At 34.1% G+C, this 26,088-nt stretch overlaps 1 protein-coding gene across 1 annotated transcript; it reads left to right on the top strand.

Annotated features, from left to right (window-relative positions):
* The first annotated feature begins 5,918 nt into the window (after positions 1-5,918).
* Positions 5,919-12,685, top strand: LOC128550268 (uncharacterized). Its single transcript, XM_053528949.1, has 2 exons — positions 5,919-6,390; positions 9,591-12,685. The coding sequence occupies exon 2, from the start codon at positions 9,593-9,595 to the stop codon at positions 11,309-11,311; it is 1,719 nt and encodes a 572-aa protein (XP_053384924.1). The 5' UTR covers positions 5,919-6,390; positions 9,591-9,592; the 3' UTR covers positions 11,312-12,685.
* The last annotated feature ends 13,403 nt before the right edge of the window (positions 12,686-26,088 follow it).

The following is a 26,088-nucleotide window of genomic DNA, read 5'->3' on the forward strand; positions in this document are numbered from 1 at the left end:
AATTTTGTATAATACGTATGCAATTAAAATTCTAAAAATTTTGATACGTCAGTTTAACACAATGTCATATATTAATGCAGCGGATTGCATGCCATATACGTTATTCATTCGCTTCCTTTTGCAATACAAATGGACAATGAAGTTAGGGAATAACTCGTTGAATCTCGGCTTGGAATATTTAACATATATAGTATGAAAAAAAAAATGTTTATCAAATTAATTGTTGGAAAACATGTGAATAAATTATGTTTTTTTTAAAAAAAAATTGTGAAATTGTTACCTGTCAGTATTGTATAGATACGCTTCACATATAATGCATGCATAAAATTGTTTTCGTTGATATTTTTACTATTACTGTTACGAATTCAAGCATTTTAGATTTCATACTTCTATCACTTTAATAATTAATCATATTATCGGACTTCTCTCCATAATTTAGCGGTACAATAATCGGAGTAAACTAGGCCTAGAGTAAAGATTTCCAGTGTGTGTAGAACGGTTCTACCAAAGTGATACTAATGTACATGTTTATATGGAAACCTGGTGCGCCATTTTATTTGTCAATTGCTAAATATCAGATAACAATGCTAAATGCCAAACACCTTATGCAAAATGTTTTGAAAACGAAATCACATTTATTAAGTACTATGGAAGGCTATGGAAAGCCAGTGTGCCATGGTAATTGCCAAATGCTAAATGACAAACAGTTATTGCAAAATACTATTTGCTATATGCTTAATGTCAATATTGCCTGTGAAATGATACATTTGTAATCAAACAATAAATGATAACTGTAATTTGCAAATACGAAACAATAAATGCCAAATGCGTATTGCTAAGTACTTATTCAGATAAAGAGCTGAATATATCAGTGTATAAATGCATCCTGTAAATAGTCATTGGCATTTGTAACATAACTTTGTCTCTATTAAAAATATTTCTTAACATTTTAGAGTGAAAAGTTTCGATCATGTCATCTCATAACCCTCAGAACATGTTATTGCTTCAGATCAGGCTGATAGAACTTCATATGTTTTCACGTGATTAAAAGTAACAGTCATTAGTGTAAGGAATACAGATTATTAACTCACAAATTAAAGCATTTGACGAGTAACATTTGTTATTTGGCAATGATTATAGCCATTTAGCACAAAGGATATGGCATATGGCATTTGATATGTATTGAAGGCCGGTGCGGCATGAATATAGCCAAATGTTAAATGACAATTATTTAATGCAAAATGTCAATAACTTAATGCTAAACACCAAATACTTAATGCTAAATGCCAATCACTCCGTGGCCGAGTGGTTAAGGTCGCTGACTTCAAATCACATGCCTCTCATCGATGTGGGTTCGAGCTTCACTCGGGGCGTTGAATTCTTCATGTGAGGAAGTCATCCAGCTGGCTTACGGAAGGTCGGTGGTTCTACCCAGTTGCCCGCTCATGATGAAATATTGCTTTAAATTAGACAGGCAGCACATTTATTATTTTCCAAATGAGTAAAAGTTACATTCATTAGTTGAAGAGATAAAGATCACAAAGATTGATAATTTGAGAATTATCATTTATCATTTGACAAAAAGAATTTGTTTTCATCTTCTTCTTCTCGTTCGCAACTACATTGTCAGACCAGAAGCCTTGGTGAAACTTGTGGTTTGCCGCAGATCCTCAATGCCTCCATACAGTTTCTGGTGCATTAAGGTATCTATCGGCCAAGTCGCAGCTCGCTCATGGTCATGCCTTTTTACATCTCCGAAGTATATGCTCCGCAGTCTGATCTTCCTCACCGTATGAACAAGTTGGCGATGGTGCCAGTCTGTATTTCTTGTACATGTGAGCATTGAGCTTGTTGTGCCCCGAGCGAAGCCTGACCAACATCACTTGTTCAAGGAGATGAAAAGCATCTTTCTCTATCCTTGGTCTCGTTAATGCCTTGATGATGGTGACTTTCTACTTGTAACTCACAGGTTTTTTTTTTTGGTTGTTCTCACTGAGCTTATAGCTTAGCCAGTTTGTCTGCCTCTTCATTGCCTGCAAGTCCACAATGGATGTAATCCACTGAAGTGCTACTTTGCAGGTTATACTCAGGCTCTGCATTCTCCTGGCTAGTGCGGAGCTTTATTGTTGATCAGAACTTCCATAACAGACAGTGCATATGTGAGAAAGACGACTGAGGAGCTTTCTTCTGTCCTGTCGGATCTTCAACCATTTAGACGGCCTTCATGCTTCAGTCTCTGCCTTGTAATTGCTGCAATGTTTTCCTGTGGTTGCATGTAGAGCTTTTGTGACATTTAGCATTTTGTATACGGCATATAGTATTGTGTATGTAGCATTTAGCATTAAGTATGTGACATTAACATTAAGCTTTTGATATTTAGCATTAACAACTTCTTATTTAGCATTTGGCTGTTAGCATAGCGCATCGGTCCCCGCTAACTGCACAGGGACAATGAGCCCCAAGTGTTACGAAAAGAGACGTTCGCCAAGCATGTAAGATGATGTTAGATGATCTGTTTTTGCAATTCAAAATGTTGTTGATGAGATCTTGTATATGAGTCAGATAAGGATGTGACTGTTAAAGTTTTGGCTTAGCTGTATTGCTAATTGTATTGAGAAAAGATCTAGATCACTTTCACTGTGAATTTCCATGTCTGCATGTATACAGGTTATCACTAAATGACAAATTTCATGGGAGTATTTTCAGATGGTGATGTTTTTCAGACAGATAATGTTTCTTTAATATAGTAACAATATCTCAATATAAATTTTTCATTTTTGGTGAGAAGACATGTTGTATTTAATGGCAATATATGTGTTTTTATATCATTGAAATGCTGTAAAGCACTGAAAATGAGATCTCAAGATTTAATTGTTTATATGAAACAAATGAAGAATGTAACCTTGTACCATTTCAGTATTTTCACTCAAAACAAATTGATTCTAATATAGTATGAATATTGATAAGTAACGGAACAGTCGTACAAAGTTGCAATAAAGAATAAATCCTAGCACTGAGACGTCAAGGATTTATTCAAGTTGCTTAATTTGAGTAAGTGGTAGTGCGTGGGGGTGGGGGATCCGGGGTTTGGCCATCCGCAGTTATTCATTAACACTTGAAATTCGTCCTTACACATATTAACGTTCTGTTTGCTTTTTAAAACGAGATTATGATATATGTATGTTTTTCAATGTTTAGAATGTAAGTCATCATTGTAAAACGATCATTTGGATTTCATTTTGTTTTTCAATTTGTCAGTAAATTGTAAAGAGTTTTGTATATAAAATAACTAGAAATATGCGACTTATTGAAGCAACGGAATGAAAATGTATAAAGATAACATTTACTGACCATCCTTTTGCAAACTGTCACTTTAACATATGTATTTATTCTTCGTAACCGCATGCAGAGGATGTATATTGCTACTACAAATGTGCATGAAAGAAATAAAGACATACTCTTTCAAAAACATCGTATTTTTCTTTTATTTTTCCATTCGGTCTATATACAAAATATATAGTACTTGATAACATACCAATGGTGATGGTATCTCCGGAAAGTGTATTGCATAATACGAGATTTCAACAGAGTAACAATAAGTTACCCGCCCCGAAAATAAGAAATACGCAAATACATTATTATTACTTCGCAAATTTCATTGTACATTCTTTCTACTTGTACATTAGCATCACTTTGGTAGAACCGTTCTACACACACTGGAAGCCTTTACTCTAGGCCTCGTTTACTCCCATAATGGTTCCTCTGATTGATGAAGAAAAGTCCGGTAATATGATTAATTATTAAAACAATAGAAGTATCAAATCTAAAATATTTGATTTCGTAACAGTAATAGTAAAAATGTCAACGAAAACGGGAACAATTTTATGCATGCTGTATAATGTGTTAAGCGTATCTATACACTACTGACAGCTAACAAAAGGCAATTTCACAAAAACAATTTATCCACATGTTTTCCAACAATTAATTAAATAAACTTTGTTGTTTTTCATATAATATTTATTAGATATTCCAAGCCGATATTTAATGCATTATTAATTAACTTCATTGTCCATATGTATTGAAAAAGGAAGCGAATTAATAGCCTATGGCATGCCATCCGCTGCATTAATATATAAAATTATGTCAAACTGACGTATCAAAATTTTTAGAATTTTAATTGCATGCGTATTATAAAACATTTTCAAGCCAAAAATCAGCAATAGTTGTAATTACGTGTAGAAAACATTTTCCGATTTTATAAAGGCACTTGTTTGTTCACACCTGAATGCACGTTCTTATTACTAAAATTGCACGTGCTGACGACAATTAAGATATTAAATAAGATATTTAGAATATAATCACTGCAAACAATAGGTATTCATAACTTAATGAAAATTTGAAAAAATCAAGTTTCTAATACTACTACTTTTTGAAATATGACAAAAGAATTGTTTTTAGTTTCCGCGATTACCAGCTTCTGTAGCCGTTTCCATGGTTACGGCACAATGCTAGATTTCTACGACCGATCTTAAAAGTCAGTTTTTACTTTACTTAATTGTTTTATCATAGTAAAAAAGTTTTGTATGATGGGTAAATTAAGTGTGGCATATATTTTGAAAGATTCCTCGTATATACTGTTTGTTTAATAAAATTGTTACAAATTACATACACTTTTTCGTCCTTTTTTTCACGCAATTGGTGTTGTTTTTTTCATATAACTGTGATTAAACGATAACTTTTTAATACTTTACTACAGCCTAATTATTGCTGTATATTTTGATACTTTTTCAAGAAAATAGGACGAATAGTCATTAAAAACTTTACATTTATTCATATCACTTCAAATAATTTTAGCATTGGCCGCAACTTCTGACGTTACGTCTTCATATTCTTCAAAATTAGTGATAATAAACCGTTGTCCCATCAATGATATTTTGATAAAATGAAATACATATGATAAAAACTAAAATGATAAATAATCAAGTTTCAAGTGATTTTGCTTTTGCACCAACAAATTGGTCGGTTTATTTTGAATCTAAACCATGCTTTGAAATCAGATTAGGTTTGGAAAAAAAAAAAGAATTTATATTGTAGGAAATTAAACATAAAATCGCTAGAAAACGTAGGATGTAAACTTTTCGTGGATGTTTTTGCTCCGGTTGTAAGTGCCCAAGTACGAAATGACAATGCAAAGAGCGCGAATTTCAATTCGGGATCCGAATGTTACACGAATGAAAAATGCAATCCTTGTGAATGTTTTGTAATAGCTATTTGGTACATTTTAACACGCCTATTTTATTACATATATAGGGGATCAAGGCGTAGCGCAACCAATTCTGAAGCTATTCAGCGGGAGGATGTGAAAAAGGGAATCCACATCCCTTTGTGCAGGTCATTTGAATCTCCCAAAGGGTGAAGATTCTGGGAAAAGAAATAGAACTTGTAGCTTCTTCTGAAAGCGACTGTCCAGTATGACCGGGGTAGATCTATAATGCACATGGCAGGCACGTAACTCAACATACTAACATACGCACAGACATATCGTCATTTTTCGACAATAAAATATAAAAAAAGAAAATCAATCAATAAAATTTAAAGGCTGAAGAGATGAGGTGTAAGATGAAATAAAGATTCAGAGACTTTTTGTCACGCATTTAATGTTAAACTGCGATAGAGGTATACATTACATCCTGCCGCAGCGGTCACCTACAGGTATTAAGCAGCTATTCTAGTATCATAACTTTTTATCACTATAAAATACTCGTACACTTTTGAAGGAATGGTAATTATAAACGTGAAACAAGAAGTTTCTGTCTCTTAATATCATTAGAAAGCAGCTGTCAATAGCTTTTTTTTCTCATTTTGTTTTACAAATGCAATGACGCTGCAGCTTTTGTGCATATAACATAGTAATGTGATCCAAGCAACTGAAACGCAAAATACTTAGTTTGCAGCATTCATTTCGCTATTTACATTTAAAAGCATTTTTTCCATTGTATTGTAAAAACCTTTTTTGCATTTAGCCGCACTGTTTCGATTATGATACAAATGTATCTGATATGATATACTGTCATTTTTACACAGTAAACATATTTTGACCGCAATTATATCTGATAAATCTTTTGAAGATTACTAAAATTTCTTCATTGACGTGTCTGAATGATGAAAGGATCATGAAAGAATATCAAATTATGTTTATCTGTCATCCACTTTTTGCAATAGTGGCAAAACTTATTTTGACATAAACCAGTATGTTATCATCTACATTTGAGCACGGTCAACATTTACAGTGAAATTAAAGTGCACGACTGCAATAGAAATTATTATATGAATAACAATTGTGTAATATTTACTAAGCTGTAGGATTAGGAGTACCAAAATCTGCATAAGGTAAATATAAAACATTTATTTTGACCGTATCCCATAGTTTCAGATATGCATATGAAACCGAATGTTTCATCACTCACTGAACTAGCTTATAAACAACATTAAAAAGTGGAACATTTTAATCGAACGACTGAAAAATCGAGATCTTATATTTAAAAAAAAAAATGTCCTCGTAAATAGGAGTCCGAAAAAGATGCAATAATTTACGCAATGATTTGTAACAGTTTTTATGTAGGGGAGGAGATTGAGGTATGTGGTATTTAAGATCAAACAAAGTAATCAAGCTACAACCTTGTATTTACTTCTGAAATTTACAAATCTACAAAAATAAACAACAACAAAAAAAAAAAAAGAAACAGATTACTAATATGTATATGCGCAAACACTGGCAATAGCTTCATACCCTCGCCTGATCTTATCATTGCTTCTTTCGATCTTTTATCCCCCATTTTTAGGCTTTGATTGCAAATGTTACTTAGCGCAATGAGCAGAGCAAGTGTTCCACGCTACGCATCCGGGAGTGACCTCTACAGGCTGGTATTTTCGGATGATGCTGAGCCTGGGGAATATTGAAAACACTAATCTGAAATGCGCACTTTGAACAACCGTAGTACGATACTGACATATCTCACATACGTCAAACAGTTGTGACGTCGTAGATGTATGCTATAGTTTGTTCCATAGTTTTTATAAAACATCTATTCGAATAATACTTTCCAAACCGAGATCAGATTCTTGAAGAACGGCTGGTAATTCATACAGCTAAGGCAAAACAAAACTTGATTACCAAAACTGTCGCCTTGAAAAAAATCCACCGAGGCAACTGAGGCAGAAAAAATCGACCGAGGCAGAGGAGGCAGAAAAACTGACCGAGGCAAGTGCCTCGGTTGCCTCAGTAGTCGCTACAGCCATGCATGTCTGGGTATTGGTGGTGGTATTATTATTTTGTTTTTTAAATGTTTTAGGTGTTACTTTCGAGAGTTCCAAAATTCAAATAGATGTTACAAAAATGTTTTAATACTGTTTTAATACTGCAATTTATTAATTTACGAATTCATCCACAAGGATTCCCGCGGTTTCCCTTCCTGACTTACACACAAAACATCCACGGGGACAACCGCCACGGCCATGGACTGTCTATACTCTACTTTTTATCATTAAAAACAACATAATAAAACTAAGAACAAAGATTTATTTAAAACTTATTAAAATCCGCTATAAACTTTACACGCACGATGTAGCTATATAGGTAATTTAACAGAAATTTGTTTGACAACACTGTTCACTATTAAAGATTTTTCTATTCTGTTTTTGATATCTTCTGCCCGTAATGTATTACATTTATTTACTATAAAAACGAATTAGCTATTTACGATCGTGCTGTATGAAATTTTACAGGTAATTTTATAAAAAAAAATCGGTTGTTTCTATTAATTTTTGCTTAACATTCTGCTATTATCTTAACAAAATTGCCTTAAATTTTCTAGCGGTGTTAAAGTTTCAAGTGATAATATTAAATAATGAATATATTATCACTGTGTAAGTAACGCCTAAATTTTGCGACTACTGGACTTTCCTATGGTTGCCATGACATGATATAGAAATCCATGTTTTTCGTTTTATTTTGATTTTTTAGAAAAAGAAATAATTAATAATAATTATTTCAAAATATTTGAATTTTGTGTAAAATAATGCAGTAAACAAAATTGTTATCTAAATGAATACTTAAATGCCTAATAAGTAGTGGCTTTTAATGCTATTTTAGAATTTGTTTAGACTTCAAGTAGCCTTGTATATTTAGCTTGTTCACATATATTAACATGCAATCTATAATTTATTGAAATTCCAAATTATATTTCTTTTATTTGCTTTTCGCAATTCCAAATTATCAAAGAGTTTAACCCGTGAAATAAGATAAGATAAAATTTATTTTGAGTCGGCAAGACAATTACAAGTAATATAAGCTCTGATGAGCTTTTATAACGCATCAGATACTAGTATACCCTACTAGGTACTGATCATTTCGAATTCATTTAATTCCCACCAATATGCTGTTCTCCAACGAAGAAAAAATATTTCTGTCACAGAAAACCAGTATTTGTACTAAATGAACTGACGGGTATCAATTGTTGTAAATTGACTAATTCAGAATACAGTCATAACATGGAGGTGTTTAATCTGCTTGCTCAACTGTTCAACTGATTTTCAGATAACTGCACATGAATGATCCCATCATATCATAAAATGGTAAATGACCAAGATTACTACATCCAAGGTCAAGACTGGGAATCAAAAGTCAAATACTAGTAGCTTTATTTACTTACCACTCCATATCTTCTATTCTGCCGGAAGAATTTTAATATGCCTCGTAAATTTCAAGTGCAGAGCAAATGAGTACGCTTGGGCCTAGGATCAAGAAACCTTATAGGGATGTTGATCATGACCAGCAAGTCACAGTGATCCATAATTGTTAAACCGTTTTCGGGCGATATCATGAGAACGCTTGGGCCTAGGATCACGAAATTTAATATGGAGGTTGATAATGACAAGGAAATCACCCTATTGATTTTGAGGTCAGTAGGTCAAAGGTCAAGGTCTACGTGACCCGTAACATTTAAACCATTTGCGAACTTGAAAATGCCTTACCTTGACGACGAAACTTTATAGGGAGGTTGATCATTATCAGCAGGTGACCCCTATTGATTTTGAGGTCAGTATTTTAAAAGTCAATGTCACAATGACCCAGAACAGTAGCATTTTTTTGCGAATGAACGAGAGAATAGTTTGATCGTAGATCACATTTGATACGGAGGTCATTTATGACTGGTAAATGATCCATAATTATTGATCGGTATCAGTACATCAAACGTCCAGTACGCAGTGACCGAATAATTTATGTTCCTTGTGCAGTTACTGAATGCATCAAGTGGGGCATTTCATGATCTACGAGCTCTTGTTATCATTTGCATAAGATGCCACAGAAATACATATTAAAGATATCATACATTGTATCTGGGGAAAAGCTATTTTCATCAAAGTGACATTAGATGGTATAGAGTTACGTCTTCATAATTATTTAGTGACTGTTAAACATTTGTTTTAAAACTAAAATGGACCATTACTAATATACAATTGGTCTACAAAGTGACCTTCTGCTGTATTACATTTAATTAGACCATTAAACGTTATGTTTGCATTTCCAGAAATGGCAGTGTCAGGACGTAAAATGTCAGATTTTCAAGGCTCAAAAACACTAGGATCAGCAGAGGACTTTGACCACAGTTGTCAGCCTTGTCTTATCATTGGTCAGCATGTAGCAGCTCACGGATTTTGTGTGGAATGCCAGGAATATCTATGTAAAACTTGCTTTGAATGTCACAAGAGGACAAAAGCCTCACGGAATCACGAACTTCTTGATAAAGACAACGTTGGTAAACATGTCATTACCAATAAAGGTTCTGAGGAATGTACAGAAAAATGTTCTGTGCATAAAAAGGAAAATATCAAATTTTTCTGTCCAACACACAAGGCTCTTGGCTGCAATGACTGTATCATCTTGGATCATCGGACATGTGAGATTGAGTACATACCCGATAAATGTGCAGGTATAGGGGACAGTGAGGAATACAGGGATATCATGAAGAATCTGAGCGAGAAAATGAAAGACGCAGAGGATATCATGAAGAAAGCTGAAGTAAGAGATAAAGAAATAGATAAATGCCATGCTGGTATTATCAAGGAAATCCTCAACTTCAGGAAGGAAATAAATGAGTGCCTTGATCAACTGCAACAAAAAATTCAGAAAGATGCTGACAAAAAGAAATCCAACGATAAAATAATAATTCAGATGGTACTTGATGAATGTGCAAATGTCTCTTCTGATATCAAGAAATTACAGTCAAGTTTACAGGTTGACAGGTCGTTAGGACAGAACGGGCAGCTTTACATCACCATGAAACGTGCTGAGTCTAAACTGAAGTCAGATGTAGTGCAGAAGGCAGGCGAAAATTTAGCGAAGACAGACATGCAATACACATTTGAACGGAATGCTGATGTTGAAAGTATGTTGTCCAAACATAGTGTTTTTGGGAAGTTAAACTTCAGTACTAGCTTCGTCACGTCGACAAAGAAGAAACACATTAAAACTCTAACACACAAAGAAGATATAAATGTAAGAACAAAGTCAGATTCCAGTTTGTATAACTGCTGTATCATAGGATGTGCCATCTTACCTTCTAACAAACTTGTACTGGGTGATTGCAATGAAAGCAAGCTAAAAGTTGTAGACAGACAGAGTAAAACTTTGATAGAAGAGAAACATCTTGACAACAAACCATCGGACATTGCTGTTTTGTCCCAGAACCTGATTGCAGTAACAGTAACAGGAAACGAAGAAATTCTTATAATGAAAACAGCTGGTAAACTGACAACTGTTCGCAAGATTCCACTTTATGCTGATTTCTGTGGTATAACTTATCGTCAAGATCATCTCTATGCTGTTTGCCGCAATCCTAAAAGAATACTGGTAATGGATATACAAGGTAATGTCGAGAACACAATCTCCCTGAATAATGATATATTTTGTGCCCCACGCTATATTGTGGTAAGTAAGGATTCCAGACATATCTATATCAGTGACTTTAAAAACGACCATATAGTCAGTATAACATTACAAGGTGATGTATCAGCTGTATACAATCACGAGAATATTAGTGAACCACAGGGAATGGTGATGTTAGATGATGGATCATTGCTGGTGTGCTGCTACAATAGCACGATTCATCATATATCAGGAGACTTGAAGCAAGGTCAGATAGTGATAGATGGTCTATCATACCCACAGTCTATATGCTACAGTCATCATCATGATGAAGTCTATATTGGCTGCTGGGGTGATCAGCTGAAAGTGTTTGGTATGAAATGAACAATCACAACAACTATATCTAAGTAAATTGATAAAATAAATAACGATATAAATGATATTTAACTGTCTGTTTGCAGTTAAAATTAATACAAGTTCAGGTTTCTAATTACATTTTAATTTTTCAAAACAAAGAAATAGTTGATAATAAGTATTTCAAAATATTGGATTTCTATGCAGAATAAATCTGTACACAAATTGAATTGATTATGTAAAAGAAAATTTACAAAAGACAAATTATAACTAATGTAATTTAATGTTATTTTACATTATTTTCATTTCATGTAACCATAATATATATAGCTTTTTCACATATATTAGTATGATATCTGTGATTTATTGACTTTGAATATCGGAATTGAATTTCTTTGTTGTACATTTTACATATGTTAGATATATCTATGATTTATTACCTTATTAGTTCGATATTGATTCTTCTTATAGATTATATCACAAGATGACGGCTATATGTCCGGCCTCAGGGTACCTATGTAAAAACATACTATTATACTAAAAAAGATAAAACTGAAGTTGAACTTTGTTATTGTGCCTCAATGAAACCTCATGAGGTCACTTCTGCTTACGTTAATTTCCCACGCTTTATGAACATACTCTACTGTAAGGAATAGCGCTACACACTATTTCTATGTAAAAACGGTATGCAAGAAAAATAATCTGTCAGAATAAATATGCGTATACGATATGCAAGAAAGTTATCATTTATGCGTTTACGAAAAAGATAGAAATATCCGTCCCTCTGGAATCTGCACATGGGCGGTAACTCGGCAAGCCTAGTTACCTTCCAGTAAGCAGGTGCCCTTATGACGAATATATCTATCCAGTTCGTAAACAAATGACCGATATTATCACTCCAAGTATTTGGAATCATTTTACGGCATATAAGATATTCTCTTGAGAATGAATTTTCTTTTCATCACTGGCGTGGTTGTTTATGTGAGATTTTTAATGAAAAACAAGTAAATGAAGTATTGCCATGCAATACAAAATCCCCTACTGGAAAACATCTAATTTTCTCCACTGCAGAATAAGATAATGAACTGGCCCCGTCTTCACAAAACATTTTGAATCTCAGCTGAGTTTGATAATGAAACTTTATTTGTCATTTATATCTAAATAGCGTTTTTAAAACAAAATTTTAAGTTGACATCTATTTTCAAATGACTATTCAATACTGATGGTCAGTCTCAGTTTGAATTAAACCTGGAAAATTTAGCAAAATTTCAAACTCAAACTCTTTTGAGACCGAAAAATGCTTTGTGACCACGTGGCCTGATATCTATCAATGATGTATAACAATATTGCACTATATATACAATATGTTATAACAAGACACTTGGATTAAAATTTGCATATGCAAACACCTACAGTTGTTAATTCTATATAATTTAAGGTAATATAAGTTCAAATTTAACTCTTAAGTAGGTAGAGATAGGTAAAAAACCCTTTAATATTGGATATAACATGCATGTTGTACCACTAAAAAGAGCTAAGTTTTTAATAGCAACAACAAAGGGAAAGTAATCTTAAAAATATCTGTATAATATAAGGCCATACAAAACTCTTTAGGTCAAAATACATCTAAAATTGGATGTAACATGCATGTTGTATCACAGATCTCGAATTTTTCCCTACGGCCAGTAATAAAAATACACGTACAATATAAGCTATTTAAAGGAAAGTAATTCTAAAAACATGGGTGGCTCGTAGTGATAAACATTTGTGCCAAGTTACGTCAAAATTCTTCCATGCATGAAGAAGAAATGCTCCGGACAAAATTCATTCTTAAATTTGACTTTTAACGTCTAAGTGTGACCTTGACCTCAGACCTAGGGACCTAGTTCTTGATGGTGAACATCTGAGCAAAGTTACATAAAAATTATTCCATGCATGAAGAAAAAATGCTCTGGACAAAGTTATTCTTGTATCTGATATTTTGCCTCTAGGTTTGACCTTGACCTTGAACCTGGGGACCTGGTTCTAGCACATGACATTCTGTGTCATGGTAAGGAACATTTGTGCCAAGCAATATTAAAATATTAAAGATTGTTGAGCTAAAGACTGAACAGGTCTCTTGGTCTCTTGGCCTTTTGCTTCCAAGTGTGACACTGACCTTTCAGCCAAGGGTCCGGGTATGCGCATGACGCGTTGTCTCATCCAGGGAAATGTTTATGCCAACTGATATTTTCATCCTGTTTTGCATGACAAAGTTATAGACCGGACAGGAAAAAAAAGTCCTATTGACCTTCGATCTCCAAGTTTGACCTTGACCTTTAAGCCAGGATTCCGGGTGATGCACATGATACGTTGTCTCATCATGAACATTTAAGCCAAGTAATATGTAATCCCTTGATAGATAACAGATTCTGGACGGGGCAGGGAAAAACATATTGAACATTGACCTTCAATTGTGACCTTGACCGTTGAGCTAGGGGTCCGGATTTAGGCAAGAGATGTCGTCTCATCATGGGGAACATTTGTGCCAAGTAATGTTAAAATCCCTTCATGGATGGCAGAGTTATGGACCAGACAGGATAAAAGCCCTGTTGACATTTGATCTCCAATTGTGACCTTGACCTTTGAGTCAGGGGTCCTGGTTTTGCCCATGGCATGTCGTAACATCATGGGGAACATATTAGGCAAGAAATTCAAGAAAATCTGTCACTGAATGACAGAGTTATGGACAGGGCACGAAATTGAGGACGAATGGAATTACGGATGGAAAAGGGCATTCCTTCAGTCCCCAAAATTGGGTTTCAACTAGTAGGGGACTAATAAAACTTCTTTAAATTTGATATTATAGAGACATATCACTTGATATTTTACAATACAGGGTGGATCTTATTCATTTGTTCAAATGACCCCCTAGGATGAAATATGGCCCTGCCCAGGGGGGTCACATGGTTTAAATAGACTTGTATAGGGAAAAGAAAACCTTTAAAAATCTTCTTGTCTGAAACCACAAGACCTAGGCTTTTGATATTTGGTATGTAACATTGCCTTGTGGTCCTCTACCTAGATTGTTCAAATTATTCCCCTGGGGTGAAAAGAGGCCCTGTCACGGGGGTCTCAAGTTTTGCATAGACATATATAGGAAAAGTTTTTAAAAATCTTCTTGCCTAAAACTGCAAGGCCTATGCTTTTGATATTTGGTGTGTTGCATTGCCTTGTGGTCTACTATCAAAAGTGTTCAAATTATGCCCCTGGGTGAAAGAGGCCCTGCCCTGGGGGTCCCAGGTTTTACATAGACTTGTATAGAAAAAAACTTTAAAAATCTTCTTGTCTGAAAGTTCATTTGATATTTTGTATGTATCATTGCCAAGCTGATCTCTAACAGGATTGTTTAAATTATGCCCCTGGGGTCAAAAGAGGCCCCGTCCCAGGGGTCACTTGCTATATGAGTTTTATAGGAAAAAAATACTTAAAAAATGATCAGATCATATTTCCTAGACTGTTTAATTATATTTACCTGATGACACCAAGTGATAAGGGGTCACCCGACGGTGACCTTGGCCTACTGACCTACTTTCTTGTTTTTTAAGGTACAGCCTTGAAATTTGGATGACATGTACAGTTTTGCACACCAATCTTAAAACTGACTTTCAGTGACCATGAATGTGACCTTCTGACCTACTTCCTTGTTTTTGAAGCTTTAGCAAAGAAATTTGTTCAGCACCTTAACTCAGGTGAGCGATATAGGGCCATCATGGCCCTCTTGTTTTCGGTTTAACTCCATTTTTCAACAGTATTTCATTCCTGTAACGGCGGGCAGTTAACCTAACCAGTGTTCCTGGATTCTATACCAGTACAGACCTGTTCTCCGCAAATAACTGCCAACTTACCCACATGAATTATTACTCTCCCACGCATCGGTCGAATATTACAATCCATTTCCATATCTCCCTCTGCTCGAATATGCCTACCGGATTGATATTTCTATTTTTAGACAGGAAATCCGCAGTCGCTCTTCTCTTTGTTTATAGCCAATCAGCGAATCCGTTACAACGAACACCAGTTTCTAATAATTATGACAGCGCTGAATGTAAACAAATATTGCGCTAATTGACTCCGATATATTTCAGCGTGATCAAATGATAAATTGAATGAAATGCACTGAATAAATTAAATATATGGGCTGACGTTATCCCCTGTTTCCGACAGAGACTTTTCGCGGCTGATGTAATCGCTGTATTGTATTCGTATATCAATTAATTGTATATGATGTTACAGAGTCTGCCTGTCACTGTGTGTATTCATAATGCGTAGTTCATTAGGTCAACCTATTTTGGCAGCATGGGGTCACGAATGAAGTTTTTTTTAAACGAAGAATAACTCCATTTCGCCGATAAGGATCGAGAAAATTCTTTAAAGTAAACAAAATTTGGTCTTTCTCCTTACACATCACAAGCTAAAAATTATGATATGATAATAATATGATTAATTAAAATTAATAAACCAGCGGTCATTAAAATCCTTCACAGGTCCTCTGATGACACATTTAACTCATTTGGCATAGGAATTCGGAGAAACATAAAAATGGCTACCCCAAAGAAGTTGGTAACAAATTTTGAGAAATGTTGCAGACTTTGTCTGAAAGATTTAGAAATTTCCAAGAAAGGAAAAATGTATCTGTCAAAAAGGAGGGATTTGACAACTGCTGCATCTGTTACTCTATTACAAAATGTACAGGAATTTCTTCTGGAATTTCAGACTTTAGTTGGGAAATCATATCTTTGTCTTGAATGTGTGAATAAACTTAACAAGTATGAGCGGACCAAATGCAAATATCTAAGTATAAAATCTGAAATTAATTTAGAAAAAGAGAGCATCTCCAGCATGTTTTTGAAAACTGCAGGTAAAAGAGTCAAAAGGGTTCTTTTAACTCCACAAAGACCAAGATCTACCGCCAAAGTGCATAAAACTAGTCTTAATGAAAATGTGGATGTGCTTAAAAGCCCATCGAAAATTCCAGTTTTTACAGGAGTAAACAAAGAAAATATTTATCAAGGATCCAGAGATGTGACAAAGAAGATATACAAGAGTCCTACAAAAATTCCAGTTCCTTTGGTAACACCACATGCGGTATGAATTATATTCATTCTGAATTTTATTATACTTTTTCTACACTTAGTATTAATCGCGATTGCTATCTGGTGGCATTTTTTTGTAACAATGTATCAACTTTTGAGAACATTATGTTGACAGATTTTCTTTAAGTCTGATGTTGATAAAAGATTTAATACAGTTACCACGGAGACACAATCTTTTTCCCATCTTTTTTTAACTATGTCAGGGGCTATAACTGAAATTACAATTGACTTAGAGAATGCTGATGACACTTGAAAATTCATCTTAATCATACACATAACACGCTTTCTAATGATATACACAAAGTTTCAATTAAACGGGATGCAAACTTTAAGAGTCGAGTGCATTGGTTTCAAAAACTTTAACCTTTAGTCTGCTGGCGGCAAGTGATTTTGCCTCTGTGACAAGTGTAGATCATGATCAGACTGCACATTTCTGCAGTCCGATCTAGATCTGCACTGTTCCAAATCGAAAGACGGAAAAGTTACTTTTATTATCTTTTGAAATTTAACAGGGGTATAAGGGTTAACCACTAATGATAATGCTTTCCAGGTCTCGGGCATGAAAATATTCCGGAATTCACTCGCCTCCACAGTAAATGAGCGAACACTAGCTTTTTGGAATTATGACTTGATAAAGGGTCATAATTCACTGGCCTTTTACATATGATATACCACGATATATAGCGTTTTGGTAGTACTCCAGTTCTTGAAGACGCACATTTATCCATCTAGCTGCCAGTATGTTTAGGGTGAAAATGCGCTGTTATTTTTTAAAGGGCGAATAAAAGAGGAGACAATCGTACAATTTATCAATATACTTTATATTACAATACCTTGCTTACATGTTTAACAGCTTATACTGACACATTTCATACAAAGAATACCTAATCAAAAAAGATATCTCAATGAATAAATGCTTCAAATATGGTGCACCTGACTAAAGCTACTCCACATTTCAAAACATTAGAAGACAATGATAGGCAAAACATAACAAAAGCTGTCTGTAAGAGAGCCAATGCTCAACTACTTGAATTGTTGTCCCAGAAGCATGAAAACAACCTTAAATGCTAAAATGTATACAAAGTTTCAATCCAGTATATGTATTAGTTTTGGAGATGGTAATATGCATGCATAACTTTAAATACGATTTCAAGTTCTAATGCAGACATAATTTAGCCAAATTACATGTCAGAGTTATAGGTCTTGCTGGTATCTAGTTTAATAGCTGCAAGTTTCAAATTCAAATGGAGAAAGTAACTTGCATGTTAAACTTCAATCAGTATTTTCTAAGTGAAAAAGGAGCATAACTTGTCCAAAATACATGTCATAGTTATAGGACTTGACCCAATGAGGCTGGTAATTGACCTAGGAAAAGAGAAAATAAAGCTATATACTTTCAAGTACAATGGAATAGCTATATGTACTTAAATGCAAAACTTACATCAGGATTTTTTAAGTCCTAAAGGGGGCATAACTTGGTCAAAATACATAGAGTTATGTGATTTGACCCAGTGAGGTTAAAATTGTCATTTAAAATGAAACAAATATGTTTCAAAGCTATATGCCTTTCAATGATAGCTGTGAAAAGCCAAGCCAGTCAGGGTGAGTAGCCTATAAAGATTAATGACTGTAGACCCAAAATCAACCTTTTTTCAATATCAAGATCACCATGATCTTTGACCCCCAAAAATAAAATAGGTCATCTGATGACAACAAGCAATCATCCATTGAAATTGACGGTTCTTCAGTTATTGATCAGAAACTGTTTGTCTTAAGACTACTGTGACCTTGACCTCTGACCGGCCACAGACAACCATCCTATGAAGTCAGTTGTCAATCAGAAACCATATATTCAGACTGAGGAACGGTCAGATAGTCGAACTACTACATGTCATAAAATTCATTATTTTTTAACACATTGTTTGCAGTGCAATGTAAATGTGGACCGAAATAATAAATACGTCTTATTCCAGGTTGAAAAAACTGGTGCCAAAAAGAAACTTTCCCTTACACAAGATACACTTCCAAATTTATGTCAAGTAAGTATGCACATACAGTAAAACCTGCAACAGCGGTCATCTCTATTAGGCAGCCGACCTGTCTTAAGAAGCCAGTATCACATTTCCCAAAATGGTCATTAATTCTATAAATTACCTGCATTAAGCAGCCACTTTCCGCACTCCCATGACTTGCTGCGACAGGTTTTACTGAGGGTAAATTTTTTTAAAGAAAATATGGACAAATTCAATTTATATTTGGTGACAAAATAATCCCTATTAAGACTTTTGACCATAAACCAAAATAAGAAAGTTGCATTTTAGATAACAACATATGCATGTTTAAACACTTCGTAAAAAGATTTAGAGCGGGCACTAATACATTTCCTATTGATTCCTATTTTTTTTACTATGAAACGCAACCAAACTGATTCCTATTCGTTTACTGTGTAACAGACTAAAATTTATTCCTATTCGTTTACTGTGTAATATTGACCGTAAACCAACATTACAGAAATTTAAAAACTACATGTTGCCCTGGTTATTACTATTTGTGACAAGAACCCATAAATCCTAGATTATATCATGTAAGCCATGACAAAAAAACTTTTACAATGAATATATCATGAATGCTTAACATTTCCATGTTTCGTCCAAACTGTAATATCAGAACATTTAAAAAAAAATGTACTACCCTGGAAAATATTAAACTAGTGCACATTAAACAGTTTATTTGCGGATTGTCTGGCAAGCTCACCGCAAATGTATTTCACATAAATATAGTAACTTGATATACATAATGTCTAACACAAACATTTTGCTACAGGTAACATACAAGTTCCCAAGTCAGACAAAAACGAAAGTTCTTGACAAAGATCAAACTTACTTAAAAATAGCGAGATCTATGATAGAAGACAGGCCAAAGCAATTGGTATCTGCTGTATGGAACGATGACAGATTGAGGTAAATAGTCATACTCAATTCTCATGTTCAGTAAAACTTGTTTGCAAAGTCCTCCATTGGGAAATGAAAAATTTTGTCTTTGTTTCAATACATGTAAATTAAAAGAAATAGCAGCATTATTCACATGTTTTATAGTAGTAGATTTTAGCAAAGATTTGACTCTACTAAAAGATTTGTGAAGGCATTACATGAAAGCTCATGCTAGAATATCTGATAATGCTGATAGGTTGTATGTTTCTCTATAACGAATACAGTGCAACCTCTGTAGAGCAACACCCTTTGAGACTTACAAAATATTGACTGTTATGTAGAGGTTGCTGTTCTGGAGAGGTAAATTTGAAAGCATATTTCATCTTAGGAAAATTTAGATTATGTTGTTTTAGAGAGGAGTTTGCTTATAAGAGGGCCGCTCTGGACAGGTTTTACTATGAATTTGTTACAACATACAAGTCAATATATAAACAATTACCAAATCATAATTATACACTTCTTCACTTGGTGATGTTATACGTTACAATTTAGACCTCAAAATATATTAATATAAACTTCTCGTTTTCAATCTGGTTTAACAAATAAAAATTCATTTCGAAAGGAGTATATTACGCTTTGTAATCCATTTTTAATGTTAGGCCTATTTTTCAAAAAGGGAGGCAGTGTTACATAATTATGGATTTTTCTATGAAAATTATGACCTTGCTATAAATCTTAAATGGATAAATATATAAAAATAATCAAAACATTCCCACAAATTAAATACTGATTTACAGGTTTGAACGATTCAGTACTGATTTACAGGTTTGAACGATTCTGTTTCTTGAAGAAAAGAATGATTTTTTGAATTCTGTCGTTTCGAAAATAATGGTTTAAACAGTAGGAATTAGTTACCAATATAATTTAAAGGTACTGTTCACAGTGATAACTTCTTGGACGGACCTGGGTAAAAATATACAATGTACATCTGACCTATTACAGAGGAAAACCAATTTGAATGCTGATATAAATTGATACCAGAAGCATCTTAGAACCTTTGAGGAAATTTTAGTGCTTACTAGAAATCCTTTGTCAGATTGTTTTAAAAGCACCTAGAAAATAATTCTTTAATATAACATATTGGAAGACAGTCTATAACTATTTTTCACCTAATGAATGGGTCACTTTCAAGAAAACGTATTGTAACTGAAATTAAACTGTAAAGAGCAAATTTGAAAAAAGCTATTAGGCACTTGTGAAATATTTATATAAACTAGTAGTACACTGAAGAAAAGAACAATTCATACATGAAAAGTTGAAAACTTTCTGTTTTACAAAACGAACATTCAATATTTACAGACAATAACATTTCATTTTCAAAACTTTTACTCTCTATTTACAGGGAGGACTTATCTGATTTGATATCTACTTCAGTCTACAAGGAATGCACAAAGCTATGTGAAATAAGTGCTGACTCTGTTCTTCAAAAAGTTGAAGATGAACAATTATTGACTTTTGATTTTTCTAAGGTACTGGAGGAATGGAAAACTAAAGCTCCAGTTTTTTATAAGATTATTACCTCTGCAGTAACTACAAAAAAATTAGAAATCAAGCATATAGTTAACATAACTTTTGCTGGATCTGTCTGGTTAAAATGAAGAAACCAAAAAATGTCTGCAATTTCTCATATAGTTGGTCTACTTCTTGATTATGGAGGTGCTAATGATGAGACAATTGAAAGACTATGTTGAAGGGGCTAGTGTAAGCACTGATTCTGTCTTTTAAAAAAACCAGGAAATATCAAAGTTACATGATTAACAAGTCAGTGAAAAGTTAACTGAATATAAAAACAATGTAATTGATGCTGAAATTTCTAAGAAAACTATTCAGTCAATCAAATATCTAACTGATGTGCCCACTGCAGCTGTGTCAAATAGTATGAGTCAATTGTCCAGACCAACAGAAAATATTCAAGTTGTTTTTCCGCCTCGTGTGCCTGTTGTTAATGCTTCACATGGAATTTTCAGTTACTCTTTCATGCCTTTGACAGAACCTGTGCCTGTATTAACAACATCAGACATCATGATGATCTGTAAAAATACAGAGGAAATAAAAATTAATGACAATGAAAAAAGTAATATTCAACATGGCTTTCATACAGAAAGAACAACATTGCCTTCTATAAATACTGAACCAATGTTTGTGCAAACAGCTGATGTAAAGGAAACTAAATTACGCACAGAAAAGCTCTTAGAAAGGTGTAATTCTAAAATGGAGAATGAAGTAAACGTAGAAATGTATGGCAATAACTGTGATTTGAGAGTCACATATATGTCACACCAAAGTAAAGACAAAAAGGCTAAAGATTTTCATTGGTTTATAATATATGGTAAATTCTTAGTTTCTTTTAGATAATTAAAATAAATATGAATTATGTCGAGGTCGAATAAAGCAGCAGCCGCATATACTTTAAATGCGATCCTAATATTGTCTTTTTTTTCGAGAGAAAAAACAAACATTTTCTTTCCTTCTTCTCTTTTTTCCTTTTTTAAGGATTTTCCAGAGGGGGTCCTGACCCCCGGTCCCCCCTCATGATCCGCGCATGTTTAGGTCACCTGTGAAGAATGTTTATAAAATAATAACATAATGAAACATAATTTCTTACCATGACACAGCTGTGTGAACTTCATCAAACACAATACACACCAAATTCTCTTCGGAACTTGACTGTGTGAAATTAAATAGGAAAAATATACAAGTTAACAGACAACAATCTTTGGAATAAGTTTGCAGAGATAACAAGTTTTGTAAAGAAATTGGATCTGAGTAGAAATTACAGCACCTAAAGCTCTAGACAAGCTTACTGTCGCTGAGTGGCTGCTTTTTAATTTCTGACTTTTGCAGCCATCGCAGTTACAGTTTGACCGTCACAATATAAAAGGGCTATTATAACAGTAGCTTGATCTGGGATGCAGTATTCGGCTCGAGTGGATTTTTCCAGATCGAATCTCACTAGGCGCGCAAGCGCCGAGTGTGATCCGACCTTGCAAAATTCACGAGAGCCGAATACAAAGTCCCAGATCTAGCTACTGTTATAATGACCCTTTTATTATATACCTTTACCATTTGATTCTTGTTTTGTTCTTGAACGAAATCTTTAATGTTTATCGATATTAAATGGAACATAGTGAAGTTTTTATGTGCGCTTTTTATAGAAATGTGTCGGGTAATGCATATTAATGAAAATAGTCCGGCAGCATACAATACGGAAGGTACAACACGGAATTCAAAGGGTACAATACGGAATTTTTGTCTGTCAGTTCATATTTAATTGTGAAATACAAGCAGATTTTTTACAGAATTTATATAGGTATATAATAAAAAACAAACTGTATACGTCGGATTAGTTCGACTAGCGTATCAAATGTACGAGATTTGTTGTCTGTATATTATAATTGGACAACGATCAAATTCATGTGGGACTGTCAGAAAAATACCACAATTGATAAAAAGGAAAGAAACCAAAGAAATGACAAAATGGAAGAGCAAAAGTGAGTATCAACTTGCTAAACACATTTTTTTTTACTTTGAAGTCTTTGGGTTAGAGAAGAAAAAATAACTAATACCACAATTTTCAGTAGTTCTGTTCAAAACAAAGTGCAATTTCAATGTAAAATGACACATGTCCCTGCAAATGCTTGACAAAGATGCATGTGATAAAAAATTCAAACTACATGTACATGTAGTCAAAATAATTGGACAGTCAGATTAATGGTTGTTTAATATGTTTGACAGGCGATCAAATCCGAGTGGAGATATTAATTGCCCATATGAAAAGATTATCTCAATATTTCCTAGGATCGCGTCAAATTAGTTTGACTAAAGTTCTAGCCAGGTACTGTAACTCAAAAGATAATTATCAAACATGAAACTCCCAGCAATATTCTCATGAGTCCTGTTCACTTGAAGTACATTTGTATACCGATGAAATCTGTAAGAAGACCCTTTGAAAGTATATATGTTTGGGACAAACATTCAGACACGATATGTCACAATTGTGCCTTTGACACTGAGGAACACATCATGACATATCCAGTAATAAATGTTTTTTTTCGGACTCCTAACTTACTCAGTCCAAGTCCCATCTCAGTAAGGAGTCTTATAAATCTCCGATACTATTGTTTGAACATCAACCGATAAGGTTGTTACTTCATGTACTTTATACACATTTTAGCTGAACCAAAATTCAGATTTTTTGGCTTGTCGTACAATATTGGTGGCACTGACAATCGGCAAAACATAAAACAATATTCAAGCCACTGAAACTTAACCAAAGCAATTTAATTTTAAAGCCAGTGTGCATTTATAATTTTTATCAATTCGTAATTTTGGCTTTCTAGTATGACAATGCCTGTCTTTTAAGACTTTGCATCTACGGCCAATTAATATGCATGTATGAAGGATGCAGACCTAAAGTAGTCATTGCATATCCCCATTTTAATAACAGTTTTTATTCATGTTTATATAATAAACATTATGCAATCATGTAACAGAACAATGTTAGACCTTAAATAACCATTTTATTCTATATTTATTTCACTTCATACGTAATAGACGTAATTCATTGAATGTTTTTTTTTCTGCGTATCATCATTAAAAAAGTATTGGTGCAACCTCCCTACAACAGCCATTTGGCGATTAGGGTGGTAATAATACTTGGCTGAGATATTATATGCCAACAGACATTGTCAGCAAGTTTGGTGAAGATCGGATGAAAACTATTCGACTTAAAAGAGCGGACAAGGCTAAATTCCCCGTTTTTCGAGTAATTCAGGGACTATAATCAAAGAGTGCCTGGTACAATTTGGCTGGTTATCGAAATTGGCCGAGATGTAATGCCAACAAACATTGTCAGCAAGTTTGGTGAAGATCCGACCAAAACTGAATTATAGAGCAGACATGTTTTGGATGCTGACTGCCCGTCCGTTGCCATTCACAATCTTCTCCATTTTGTTTCTTAACCGTTAAATAAAAACTGCTGGGGTAGCTATTCAGACAGTCAGGGCTGATACCAATTTCTAGGTTTTGTCCGGAACGGATTCTTTAAGCGACTTTTCAAATATTCCAACATCTGATGATCCTTTTTACTGTATTTTTAAGTTTTTGATTATTAACGAACGTTTTAATATCTAAATCAGATTGCATTGTTATCCCTTGAATCGTTTTTGTGTGTTGTAAACAAAAAAAAAACCCTCAAATTAAATCCAGATTTCAAGACGCATAATCAAACCCTGCACATAGAGCGCCTACTTCATCCGATTTACATTCGGAACATTTTCACGCGTTTCGGGCTTTATCGTATGTTTAACATGGGACTGTTGAACCGTCCAAATACAGAAAATACAGGATTTTTTGTACGCGCGTGCGTCCAAATACAGAAAATACAGGATTTTTGTACGCACGTGCATCAAAATACTGTAATATATTGTACGGTCACGTGTTGCAAATGAACGTTCGCGATTGGATAGATAAAATAGGTATAGAATAAAGCAAATTAATAGAGATTAAGGAGATATGACCTATAAGTATTACTAACAAGAGCTGTCACAGGAGACAGCGCGCTCGACTATTTCGATGCTGGATAGTGAAACTGGGCATATCTGAGGAAACTAGAGCTGTCACTGGAGTGTTTAATGACTCCAATTGTGGATGAAGATATTGCACAATAGCCTGAGATAAAATGTATCAAAACACTATATAAGTATATCCTAAGCAAAAAGGGGCATAATTCATTAAATATTGGTGTCAGAGTTATGCACCTTGTGTCATATAGTGTGGGTGATGATGTTGAACAACTATTTTAAGTTTGAATCATATCCATTCAGTAATAACAGAGACAGAGTGAAAGTGCATCAAAACTTTAACCTAAAATTCTAAGTAAAAAGGGGAAATAATTCATGAAAAATTGGTCCCAGAGTTATGCACCTTGTGTCATATGATAAGGGTAATGATGTTGAACAATTGTTTAAGTTTGAATCAGATCCATTCAGTTATAACAGAGATAGAGTGAAAGTGCATAAAACTTTAACCTGAAATTCTAAGTAAAAAGCGGAATAATTCATGAAAAATTGTGCCAGAGTTATGCATCTTGTGTCTTATGATGTGGGTGATGATGCTGAACAACTATTTTAAGTTTGAATCAAATCAATTCAGTAATAACAGAGGTAGAGTGAAAGTGCACCAAAACTTTAACCTGAAATTCTAAGTAAACAGGGGGAATAATTCATGAAAAAATGGTGCCAGAGTTATACACCTTGTGTCATATGATGTGGGTGATGATGTTGAACAACTATTTTAAGTTTGAATCAAATCCATTCAGTAATAACAGAGATAGAGTGAAAGTGCATCAAAACTTTAACCTGAAAATCTAAGTGAAAAGGGGGGATAATTCATGAAATATTGGTGCCAGAGTTATGGCCCTTATGTCAGATGATGTGGATGATGATGAGGAATAAGTATTTCAAGTTTGAATCAAATCCATCAAGTAATTACAGAGATAAGTTGAAAAAAGAGAAAGTGCACCAAAACTTTAACCAAGGTGGGGACGCGGAAAGACGCCGACGCCGACGCCGACACCGGGGCGAGTAAGATAGCTCTCCTTATACTTCGTATAGTCGAGCTAAAAACGTAAATGTGACTGTAACTTATTATGCCCTCCTTCCATGCCTTCGAAGAAGTTGGT

The sequence above is a fragment of the Mercenaria mercenaria genome, chromosome 17 (genome assembly GCF_021730395.1).
Source record: "Mercenaria mercenaria strain notata chromosome 17, MADL_Memer_1, whole genome shotgun sequence".
Lineage (NCBI taxonomy): Eukaryota > Metazoa > Mollusca > Bivalvia > Venerida > Veneridae > Mercenaria > Mercenaria mercenaria.

Excerpts from the sequence above, each read along its gene's own strand:
- LOC128550268 (XM_053528949.1), top strand. The coding sequence starts at position 9,593 with ATGGCAGTGTCAGGACGTAAAATGTCAGATTTTCAAGGCTCAAAAACA.